At 54.3% G+C, this 12,203-nt stretch overlaps 1 protein-coding gene across 2 annotated transcripts in view; it reads left to right on the forward strand.

Annotated features, from left to right (window-relative positions):
• CCDC17 (coiled-coil domain containing 17) overlaps positions 1-12,203 on the forward strand; it is a 103,561-nt gene that overhangs the window by 66,587 nt on the left and 24,771 nt on the right. Inside the window, exons 10-12 of one of the 2 annotated variants that reach the window (XM_077450801.1) lie at positions 2,308-2,531; positions 2,639-2,724; positions 8,617-8,832. In XM_077450801.1, the coding sequence (XP_077306927.1) occupies positions 2,308-2,531; positions 2,639-2,724; positions 8,617-8,832 (526 nt within the window). The remainder of the gene's footprint in view (positions 1-2,307; positions 2,532-2,638; positions 2,725-8,616; positions 8,833-12,203) is intronic. The other variant, XM_077450802.1, reaches the window with a different exon arrangement.

Here is a 12,203-nt window from a genome sequence, read left to right on the forward strand (position 1 = left end):
AGTACCTTCTCAGCCAATAGAAACATGTCTGCGTGTACTGTGTGATTGTATACTGTGTGTGTGTATATTGTGTGGCCACATAATCTGTGATTGCCTGGGGGCCCCATAATCTCCTATTGCCCGGGGGCCCCATGAGTTGTCAGTCTGCCCCTGGGGGGGCCTCTGCAAGGGTTTGGACTTTCGCAGCTGTCTCTTCGTGTCATTGGGTTTGAGCAATGCTACCGTAGGTGGGCCCCTGGTTGGCTCCTTGACCAGAGCCCTCCGAAGTTTCCCTCTGGCTTCTGGCACTTTGCTTCAGGCTTCACTGGGATTGGACACACCTGTCGATTATGTGATGTCCCACATGATGTCATCATACCTCGGCATGTTCAATGTCACTCCTCACTGGTACACGGCTCTGATATAGACACTAGTATGGATATCCGTGCATCGCTACCAAATATCCATAATATCCCTGTAATTATGGATAATCAAACATTAAAATCACTTGATATTACCGGATCTAATGAATATCAATTAGCCGGGGTGATTTTTTTGACCAGAAAATTTGATAAGAGGGGGGTCAGCCCTCCTCATTAATCACTTAAAGAGGAAGTAAACCCTGATGAGTGTTACTTCCTCTTTCATTCCCTGCAAAGGTAAAGCATAATTGACTACTATGCATCGCATCACATCACATAGTAGTCCATTATGTGTCACTTACCTGACACAGGAGCCAGCGAAGTCACCGCTGTCCCCTGTAGTCCGGTGCATCCATCTTCTCGGTGGGTCTCGCAGCTCCGCCGCTGTCATTCGGCGAAGCCGCAATGACGTCACTCCCGCGCATGCGCACGGGAGCCGAGACGCGCGGCATTGCGCGGCATCTTCGTCATCGAGGATGCCACGCTCAGTGCGCCCGTGCGCTGCTGTCTACGGCGCATGCGCCGTAGACAGCGGTGCCCGTCTTCGGGCAAATATCTCCTAAACCGTATAGGTTTGGGAGATATTTCTTGGACCTACAGGTAAGCCTTAATCTAGGCTTACATGTAGGTCAAAGTGGTTTGTAAGGGTTTACAACCACTTTAAGTCTCTATTATGTGAGATCTAATCTCATATTACTGTACCACCACCTAATATCTCTAACGTTAAAACCACTTGATCTTACCGGATCTAAGGAATAATAAAGGGGGGCTGATGACAGGTTAGCCCCCCCCCCCCAGCAAATAACTGTTAATATTGCTTCTTCTGTGTGAGATCTAACGTAAATAACGCTTTATCTAACCTGATCTAACAAACTGCATGAGATTTTTCAAAAATTTTGATATGGGGGGCTAACCCTGTCAGAGAGGTGACCAACTTCTCCTGCTTCTTCAATGCTTGCTCCAGATACTTTAGCTTGGAGTCTTCCCTCTTAGGCCGCGTACACACGGGCGGACTGTATGGCCTACTTAGTCCGCCGAAACACATTTCAGCGGACAGTCCGCTCGTGTGTGGGCTTCAGCTGACTTTTTCAGCGTGCAGTCTGGCGTACTAAGTATTTCGGAATTTCCGTAATACTGTCCGTCATACTTTGGTTTCAGCGGACAATCCGCTCGTGAGTAGGCTAGTTCGATGGACTAAGAATGGCGCATGCTCAGAAAGGATTTACACGGCGGAAGGGTGCTTTGCTGTGTATTGGACTTCCTATTTCTAGTCCCGTCATACGTGCTGTACACGTCATCGCGCAAGCTTTCGACGGACTGTTTGTGCATCCATGTGTGGTCAAGTCCGTTCATTTGAAGGTATGACGGACTAAGTAGGCCATACAATCCGCCCGTGTGTACGCGGCTTAACTGCTACCAGACTTACTGTGCAGGGATTTCTTTTTCCTGAAATCTGCTTTTAGGACAGCAAGTTTCTGTTCCTCTTTGGTAATACGGCAAAGTCTGTTCAGCACTTTATCCTGGATTGCTGCTAAGGACTCCCCTTGTATGGGGACAGGCCCAGGATCCAATGCAGCTTGAGCACATGGTATAGGCCTCAGTGCCTCTGGGGAGCCTCCACCTTTGTCTTCCCCAACATGGTCCATGCTTGCCTGGGAAAAGCCTGCAGGACAGGCCCAGGGTTGCTGCTTCTCTCAGCTGAGATCCTAGAAGAGTGAGCCAACATCCTCCTGCAAAATAGCACCACCTGGTGGAGAAGCTCCTCTGGTGCAGAGACGGATGTGATTGGTTCAGTGTTCTCTGTACAGCACTGCGGTATATGTCAGAGCTATATAAATGTATAATAATAATCGTGTGTGACTGTGGGGGAGGGGACATTATAACGGTGCGTTTCCTTCTTCCTTAGCAGCGGACGCAGAGATGGCGGGGATGCAGCAGGAACATATACAGCAGATGGCTCATATCCAGGCTGATATTGAATCGCTCAGACGAGATGTCGGTAGGATGCCCCCGCGAGGAGTACAAGGACCCCCACCATTCCAGCCTCCCCCCGTACCCCCACCCCAATCACTGCACCCCAACAGGCAGCCAATTGGGAGACCTGAGCCTGCTGTGATGATAGGAGCCCAGGTGAGTTACCCACACTGAAGGGAGACCCCCAAAATCTGTAGGGGGGACCCGATTAAGAATCAAATCAACTTTATTGTAAAATTGTCTTTTTTTTTTACCATTTTCAGGAGTCCATGCGTCCTCCGAGCCCCACCGGGAACAGACACGTGATGGAGCCCCTCGATGCTCTGGGACCCGCTCCCTACGATCCCGTGTAAGGAACTTCTCCTTCATTCTAAGGGGTCTATTCATAAAATATTCATTGTCTGAACCATAGGCGTGCACCCCAATGGGACAGTGAATGAAGAGCTCTGTGCTGAGAGTCTTTCTGTTCATTCACAAACTGAAGCATAGTGAACACAGTTTCCTATGCTTCAGTTATGAATGGACACAGTAAGCGAGTGTGTTCACTGTGTTCATTTAGAAAATGAAGGAGCCAGTAAATTATATATTTACTAGCCCCCCCCCCCCCCCCCGCTCTCCATCCTGAAACATCCCCGCAGCAGCCGGAGGGAGAGGAAGGAGGGAAGCCAGCCACACTGCGGGGGGAGGGGGGACCTGTAGGGAGTAGGGGAATCAGCATGGCACATAGTGATTAGGATGTGCCCAGGCACACCTGCAGGGGCATAGATAAGGGGGGAGTCAGGGGTGTTCAAACTCCCCCCCAGAGCATCCTGGCAAAATTCCCAGACAGAGTCCCTGCTGTTTAGCATCAGCACAGTAGAAGCAATCAGAGTTTCGGAGTACAGCAGCCAGCCCCCCTTCTATTGTGCCCCACCCCCTCCGTTTAATAAGGGGTCCCCCGGAAAAGCATGAAATGACTGCGCGGTCTCAAATGCCGGCAATTGACAGTGCACAGCTGAAGGAACTCCTAGACTCCTCCCCCAGGTGTCACATGACACATCCCAAAGGCGACTGGGGATGCAGAAGTTCTCCTGCCATGCTGAATCTGAGGTCTGGTAAGAGGGGGAGGGGCATCAATTTTCTGTTTTTAATCAGGATTAGTCAGGATACAGGGCAGGATCTGTACACAGCCGGGCAGAGTCAGGATACAGGCCAGGATCGGTACACAGCCGGGCAGAGTCAGGATACAGGCCAGGATCGATACACAGCCGGGCAGAGTCAGGATACAGGCCAGGATCGGTACACAGCCGAGCAGAGTCAGGATACAGGGCAGGGTCGGTACATAGCCGGGCAGAGTCAGGATACAGGCCAGGATTTGTACACAGCCGGGCAGAGTCAGGATACAGGGCAGGATCTGTACACAGCCGGGCAGAATCAGGATACAGGGCAGGATCTGTACACAGCCGGGCAGAGTCAGGATACAGGCCAGGATCTGTACACAGTGGGGCAGAGTCAGGATACAGGGCAGGATCTGTACACAGCCGGGCAGAATCAGGATATAGGCCAGGATCTGTACACAGCCGGGCAGAGTCAGGATACAGGCCAGGATCGGTACACAGCCGGGCAGAGTCAGGATACAGGGCAGGATCTGTACACAGCCGAGCAGAGTCAGGATACAGGGCAGGATCGGTACACAGCCGGGCAGAGTCAGGATATAGGTCAGGATCGGTACACAGCCGGGCAGAGTCAGGATACAGGGCAGGATCTGTACACAGCCGGGCAGAGTCAGGATACAGGGCAGGATCGGTACACAGCCGAGCAGAGTCGGGATACAGGGCAGGATCTGTACACAGCCGGGCAGAGTCAGGACACAGGGCAGGATCTGTACACAGCCGGGCAGAGTCAGGATACAGGGCAGGATCTGTACACAGCCGTGCAGAGTCAGGATACAGGCCAGGATCGGTACACAGCCGTGCAGAGTCAGGATACAGGCCAGGATCGGTACACAGCCGGGCAGAGTCAGGATACAGGTCAGGATCGGTACACAGCCGAGCAGAGTCAGGATACAGGCCAGGATCTGTACACAGCCGAGCAGAGTCAGGATACAGGGCAGGATCGGTACACAGCCGGGCAGAGTCAGGATATAGGTCAGGATCGGTACACAGCCGGGCAGAGTCAGGATACAGGGCAGAATCTGTATACAGCCGGGCAGAGTCAGGATACAGGGCAGGATCTGTACACAGCCGGGCAGAATCAGGATATAGGCCAGGATCTGTACACAGCCGGGCAGAGTCAGGATACAGGCCAGGATCGGTACACAGCCGGGCAGAGTCAGGATACAGGGCAGGATCTGTACACAGCCGGGCAGAATCAGGATATAGACCAGGATCTGTACACAGCCGGGCAGAGTCAGGATACAGGCCAGGATCTGTACACAGCCGAGCAGAGTCAGGATACAGGCCAGGATCTGTACACAGCCGAGCAGAGTCAGGATATAGGTCAGGATCGGTACACAGCCGGGCAGAGTCAGGATACAGGGCAGGATCTGTACACAGCCGGGCAGAGTCAGGATATAGGTCAGGATCGGTACACAGCCGGGCAGAGTCAGGATACAGGGCAGGATCGGTACACAGCCGGGCAGAGTCAGGATATAGGTCAGGATCGGTACACAGCCGGGCAGAGTCAGGATACAGGGCAGGATCTGTACACAGCCGGGCAGAATCAGGATACAGGGCAGGATCTGTACACAGCCGGACAGAGTCAGGATACAGGCCTGGATCTGTACACAGCCGGGCAGAGTCAGGATACAGGCCTGGATCTGTACACAGCCGGGCAGAGTCAGGATACAGGGCAGGATCGGTACACAGCCGGGCAGAGTCAGGATACAGGGCAGGATCGGTACACAGCCGAGCAGAGTCAGGATATAGGCCAGGATCGGTACACAGCCGGGCAGAGTCAGGATACAGTCCAGGATCTGTACACAGCCGAGGAGAGTCAGGATACAGGCCAGGATCGGTACACAGCCGGGCAGAGTCAGGATACAGTCCAGGATCTGTACACAGCCGGGCAGAGTCAGGATACAGGGCAGGATCGGTACACAGCCGGGCAGAGTCAGGATATAGGCCAGGATCGGTACACAGCCGGGCAGAGTCAGGATACAGGCCAGGATCTGTACACAGCGGGGCAGAGTCAGGATACAGAGCAGGATCTGTACACAGCCGGGCAGAGTCAGGATATAGGCCAGGATCTGTACACAGCCAGGCAGAGTCAGGATACAGGGCAGGATCGGTACACAGCCGGGCAGAGTCAGGATATAGGCCAGGATCTGTACACAGCCGGGCAGAGTCAGGATACAGGCCAGGATCTGTACACAGCCGGGCAGAGTCAGGATACAGGCCAGGATCTGTACACAGCGGGGCAGAGTCAGGATACAGGGCAGGATCAGTACACAGCCGGGCAGAGTCAGGATACAGGGCAAGATCGGTACACAGCCGGGCAGAGTCAGGATACAGGCCAGGATCTGTACACAGCCGGGCAGAGTCAGGATACAGGGCAGGATCGGTACACAGCGGGGCAGAGTCAGGATACAGGGCAGGATCTGTACACAGCCAGGCAGAGTCAGGATACAGGGCAGGATCGGTACACAGCGGGGCAGAGTCAGGATACAGGGCAGGATCGGTACACAGCCGGGCAGAATCAGGATACAGGGCAGGATCTGTACACAGCCGGGCAGAGTCAGGATATAGGCCAGAATCGGTACACAGCCGGGCAGAGTCAGGATACAGGGCAGGATCGGTACACAGCCGGGCAGAGTCAGGATACAGGGCAGGATCTGTACACAGCCGGGCAGAGTCAGGATACAGGGCAGGATCGGTACACAGCGGGGCAGAGTCAGGATACAGGGCAGGATCTGTACACAGCCGGGCAGAGTCAGGATACAGGGCAGGATCTGTACACAGCGGGGCAGAGTCAGGATACAGGGCAGGATCGGTACACAGCCGGGCAGAGTCAGGATACAGGGCAGGATCTGTACACAGCCGGGCAGAGTCAGGATACAGGGCAGGATCTGTACACAGCCGGGCAGAGTCAGGATATAGGCCAGGATCGGTACACAGCCGGGCAGAGTCAGGATACAGTCCAGGATCTGTACACAGCAGGGCAGAGTCGGGATACAGGGCAGGATCGGTACACAGCCAGGCAGAGTCAGGATATAGGCCAGAATCGGTACACAGCCGGGCAGAGTCAGGATACAGGGCAGGATCGGTACACAGCCGGGCAGAGTCAGGATACAGGGCAGGATCTGTACACAGCCGGGCAGAGTCAGGATACAGGGCAGGATCTGTACACAGCGGGGCAGAGTCAGGATACAGGGCAGAATCTGTACACAGCCGGGCAGAGTCAGGATACAGGGCAGGATCGGTACACAGCCAGGCAGAGTCAGGATACAGGGCAGGATCGGTATATAGCCGGGCAGAGTCAGGATACAGGGCAGGATCGGTACACAGCTGGGCAGAGTCAGGATACAGGGCAGGATCTGTACACAGCCGGGCAGAGTCAGGATACAGGGCAGGATCGGTACACAGCCGGGCAGAGTCAGGATACAGGGCAGGATCGGTATATAGCCGGGCAGAGTCAGGATACAGGGCAGGATCGGTACACAGCTGGGCAGAGTCAGGATACAGGCCAGGATCTGTACACAGTGGGGCAGAGTCAGGATATAGGCCAGGATCGGTACACAGCCGGGCAGGGTCAGGATACAGGGCAGGATCTGTACACAGCCGGGCAGAGTCAGGATACAGGGCAGGATCGGTACACAGCCGGGCAGAGTCAGGATATAGGCCAGAATCGGTACACAGCCGGGCAGAGTCAGGATACAGGGCAGGATCGGTATATAGCCGGGCAGAGTCAGGATACAGGGCAGGATCGGTACACAGCCGAGCAGAGTCAGGATACAGGCCAGGATCTGTACACAGCCGAGCAGAGTCAGGATACAGGCCAGGATCTGTACACAGCCAAGCAGAGTCAGGATACAGGGCAGGATCGGTATATAGCCGGGCAGAGTCAGGATACATTGCAGGATCGGTACACAGCCGGGCAGAGTCAGGATACAGGGCAGGATCGGTACACAGCCGGGCAGAGTCAGGATATAGGTCAGGATCGGTACACAGCCGAGCAGAATCAGGATATAGGCCAGGATCTGTACACAGCCGAGCAGAGTCAGGATACAGGGCAGGATCTGTACACAGCCGGGCAGAATCAGGATACAGGGCAGGATCGGTACACAGCCGGGCAGAGTCAGGATACAGGGCAGGATCGGTACACAGCCGGGCAGAGTCAGGATACAGGGCAGGATCTGTACACAGCCGGGCAGAGTCAGGATACAGGCCAGGATCGGTACACAGCCGGGCAGAGTCAGGATATAGGCCAGGATCGGTACACAGCCGGGCAGAGTCAGGATACAGGGCAGGATCTGTACACAGCCAGGCAGAGTCAGGATACAGGGCAGGATCTGTACACAGCCAGGCAGAGTCAGGATACAGGGCAGGATCTGTACACAGCCGGGCAGAGTCAGGATACAGGGCAGGATCGGTACACAGCCGGGCAGAATCAGGATACAGGGCAGGATCGGTACACAGCCGGGCAGAGTCAGGATACAGGGCAGGATCGGTACACAGCCGGGCAGAGTCAGGATACAGGGCAGGATCTGTACACAGCCGGGCAGAGTCAGGATACAGGCCAGGATCGGTACACAGCCGGGCAGAGTCAGGATATAGGCCAGGATCGGTACACAGCCGGGCAGAGTCAGGATACAGGGCAGGATCTGTACACAGCCAGGCAGAGTCAGGATACAGGGCAGGATCTGTACACAGCCGGGCAGAGTCAGGATACAGACCAGGATCTGTACACAGCCGGGCAGAGTCAGGATACAGACCAGGATCTGTACACAGCCGGGCAGAGTCAGGATACAGGCCAGGATCGGTACACAGCCGGGCAGAGTCAGGACACAGGGCAGGATCTGTACACAGCCAGGCAGAGTCAGGACACAGGGCAGGATCGGTACACAGCCGGGCAGAGTCAGGGTGAATCAGGCAATCATGTGTTGGATATTATTATTATGCTCTGACTGGTTTTACTTATTTTCAACTTTTAGTCTTTTTTTCATCTGCTTTGTACAGGCTTTACATTGCAGGAAGCTCTAGCCTGCTCCAGGCCCCGCCCCCGCGGATCTGATGTCAGTGATTTTTGTTTCTCTCCTTTGCAGAGCCGGCTTTGTCATATTCTACGACTTCATCCTGGGATTGGATCCGACATTCCAGAAGGTGCGCCTGCTGAGCGGTCTGTACAGTAACGGGCACCGGATGGGGCATTCGTCTTCCCTCCCGGACGTCCTGTGTGAGACGTGGAATTCCCCACAACACGTGGCCAACGTCCCCCGAGGAAACCTCGCCATGTTATCTGCCAAACAGCCAATACCCAGGTACCTGCCGAGTCCAGAAAGTCCTGTGATTACCCCACCCCCCCGCTGTGCTATACCCCCCCACTGTGCTATACCCCCCACCCTGTGCTATACCCTCCACCCTGTGCTATACCCCCCCCCCCCACTGTGCTATAACCCTCCCACTATGCTATACCCTCACCCTTTGCTTTACCCACCCACTGTGCTATACCACCCTGTGCTTTACCCCCTACCCGCTGTGCTATACACCCCTCTGTGCTATACACCCCCCATGCTTTATCCCCTACCCACTGTGCTATTCCCCCGCTGTGCTATACACCACCACCCTGTGCTATACCCCCCTCTTTGCTATACCCCCCCACACTGTGCTTTACCCCCACCCGCTGTGCTATACTCCCCCCTCAACTGTGCTATAGCTCCCCACATTCTGCTATACACCCCCACCCTGTGCTATACACCCCACCCTGTGCTATACCCCCCACCCTGTGCTATACCCCCTGTTTTATACCCTCCCTCTGTGCTATACCCCCCCCCCCCGCTGTGCTATACCCCCCACACCATTCTATACCCCCCCACACCATGCTATGCCCCCCCACATTGTGCTATACCCCCCACCCGGTGCTATACCCCCCACCCAGTGCTATACCCCCCACACTGTACTATACCCCCTCCATGTGCTATACCCCTCCTGTGCTTTATCCCCTCACCACTGTGCTATACCCCGCTCTGTGCTTTACCCCCTCCTGTGCTATAACTTCCCCCCCACCCTGTGCTATATCCCCTACCCGCTGTGCTATACCCCCCCCCCCCCCCCCGTGCTTTATCCCCTACCCGCTGTGCTGTATGGCAGCTGCATAACATATAGTGGGTGACAACACTAGGCAGAGCCTGCAATATATATATATATATAAACCTTGTGAACTAAGACCTCAGCAAACCTTAACTAAGTAAAAAAATTATCAATTATACTATAAAATAGCTGCTGGCACTCCCCACACTTCCCCTAAATGTGACAATGCAAAGTGAACATATGGAGGGTGACACACACATATATATATATATATATATATAATATATGCAAAAACTCTAAAAATATATATAAACGTATCCCAAATATAATGCAAGTGCTCAATAATGCTATATAAAAAAAAATATATATATATATATATATATATATAAGTGCGGGTGCTCAGTGTTTATATACACAGTTCTTCAATGATGTTTTCAAGCAAACAATAATAATAGTCCACAGAAGTAACAAAGGAATGGGTGAAAAAAATGGCGTCTTCATGCAATGTGCCCTCTCCCCCACCAGGGGACCTGTAGTAAATAGCAACAGCTTAGATCAGGGGTGCCCAACCGCTGGCCTGCGGCGCCCTCCGATGTGGCCCGCCATGTCTTGTGCTGAGATGGCGGGTCAGCAAGCCCAGATCGCGGGTCATCTCCGAGCATTAGTGCGAAGAACAGAGCCGGCATTAAAGGAAGCAGAGCCGATGAATGGAGCCACCACTAGTGGAAACAGAGCCGATGAACGGAGCCGCCGCTAAAGGAAACAGAGCCGATGAACGGAGCTGCCGCTAAAGGAAACAGAGCCGATGAACGGAGCCGCCACTAGTGGAAGCAGAGCCGATGAATGGAGCCGCCACTTGTGGAAACAGAGCCGATGAACGGAGCCGCCGCTAGAGGAAACAGAGCCGATGAATGGAGCCACCACTAGAGGAAGCAGAGCCGATGAATGGAGCCGCCACTAGTGGAAACAGAACCGATGAACGGAGCCGCCGCTAGAGGAAACAGAGCCGATGAATGGAGCCGCCGCTAGAGGAAACAGCGCCGATGAATGGAGCCGCCGCTAGAGGAAACAGCGCCGATGAATGGAGCCGCCGCTAGAGGAAACAGACGATGAACGGAGCCGCCGCTAGTGGAAACAGCCGATGAACGGAGTCGCCGCTAGAGGAAACAGAGCCGATGAATGGAGCCGCCGCTAGAGGAAGCAGAACCGATGAATGGAGCCGCCACTAGAGGAAACAGAGCCGATGAACGGAGCCGCCACTAGAGGAAGCAGAGCCGATGAATGGAGCCACCACTAGAGGAAACAGAGCCGATGAACGGAGCCGCCGCTAGAGGAAACAGAGCAGATGAATGGAGCCGCCGCTAGAGGAAACAGAGCCGATGAATGGAGCCGCCGCTAGAGGAAACAGAGCCGATGAATGGAGCCGCCGCTAGTGGAAACAGCCGATGAACGGAGCCGCCGCTAGAGGAAACAGAGCCGATGAATGGAGCCGCCGCTAGAGGAAGCAGAACCGATGAATGGAGCCGCCACTAGAGGAAACAGAGCCGATGAATGGAGCCACCACTAGAGGAAACAGAGCCGATGAACGGAGCCGCCGCTAAAGGAAGCAGAGCCGATGAACGGAGCCGCCACTAGAGGAAGCAGAGCCGATGAATGGAGCCACCACTAGAGGAAACAGAGCCGATGAACGGAGCCGCTGCTAAAGGAAGCAGAGCCGATGAACGGAGCCACCACTAGAGGAAGCAGAGCCGATGAATGGAGCCACCACTAGAGGAAGCAGAGCCGATGAACGGAGCCGCCACTAGAGGAAGCAGAGCCGATGAATAGAGTCTGAATTTATTTTAATGGGTCGCTCCGCCCAAAACAAACGTTTCCTGATGACTCCCCGCCGGGGCCCTCAGTGGTCTTCCCTCCTATCTCAGCCCTACGAGGGGCCCCGCTGCCCCCTGCTGGATTCTCCAGTTATTATACATTGCTAATTAAGAAGCCAAATTAATTTTATTCTGCTACAGCACATGGAGTGAGACTTCACCTGAGAAGCAAATGTGACCCCCCCCCATTCTGACAGGCAGAGAAACCCCCATATGATAATGAAAGCTCAATATCTCCCCCTAGGGGAGCGGGATGTGTGTTCACTTGGGGGCAGATCATATTCCCATTCACAACAGTGTACAGTGTCAATAAAGTTTGTTCAAATACAAGCAGTAAAGAGTGTGATGTGCCGCTGCTGGTGTGAATGGGCGCCGTGTCATTCTTTTATATCCCCCACAAGGGGAGCGATCGACATCTACAACCATAACACACACCGATCATGTGCAGCAAAAAAACATTTGTGACCCTGGAAATGCAACTTGTTTTCTAATAGGAACCCCCTTGTGACCTTATGACCTCTTAGGGTTCCATAGATCATAATATCCCAAAGATCTCCTCGGAGGATCGGCAATCCCAGGACAATCTTCTCGGAGGATCGGAGATCCCAGGACAATCTTCTCGGAGGAGGATCGGCGATCCCAGGACAATCTTCTTCTCGGAGGATCGGCGAGCCCAGGACAATCTTCTCCTCGGAGGATCGGCGATCCCAGGGCAATCCTCTCCTCGGAGG

Source organism: Lithobates pipiens, unplaced genomic scaffold, assembly GCF_037356315.1.
Source record: "Lithobates pipiens isolate NorthernLeopardFrog02 unplaced genomic scaffold, aLitPip1_a1.2 Scaffold_23, whole genome shotgun sequence".
In the NCBI taxonomy this organism is placed as follows: Eukaryota; Metazoa; Chordata; class Amphibia; order Anura; family Ranidae; genus Lithobates; species Lithobates pipiens.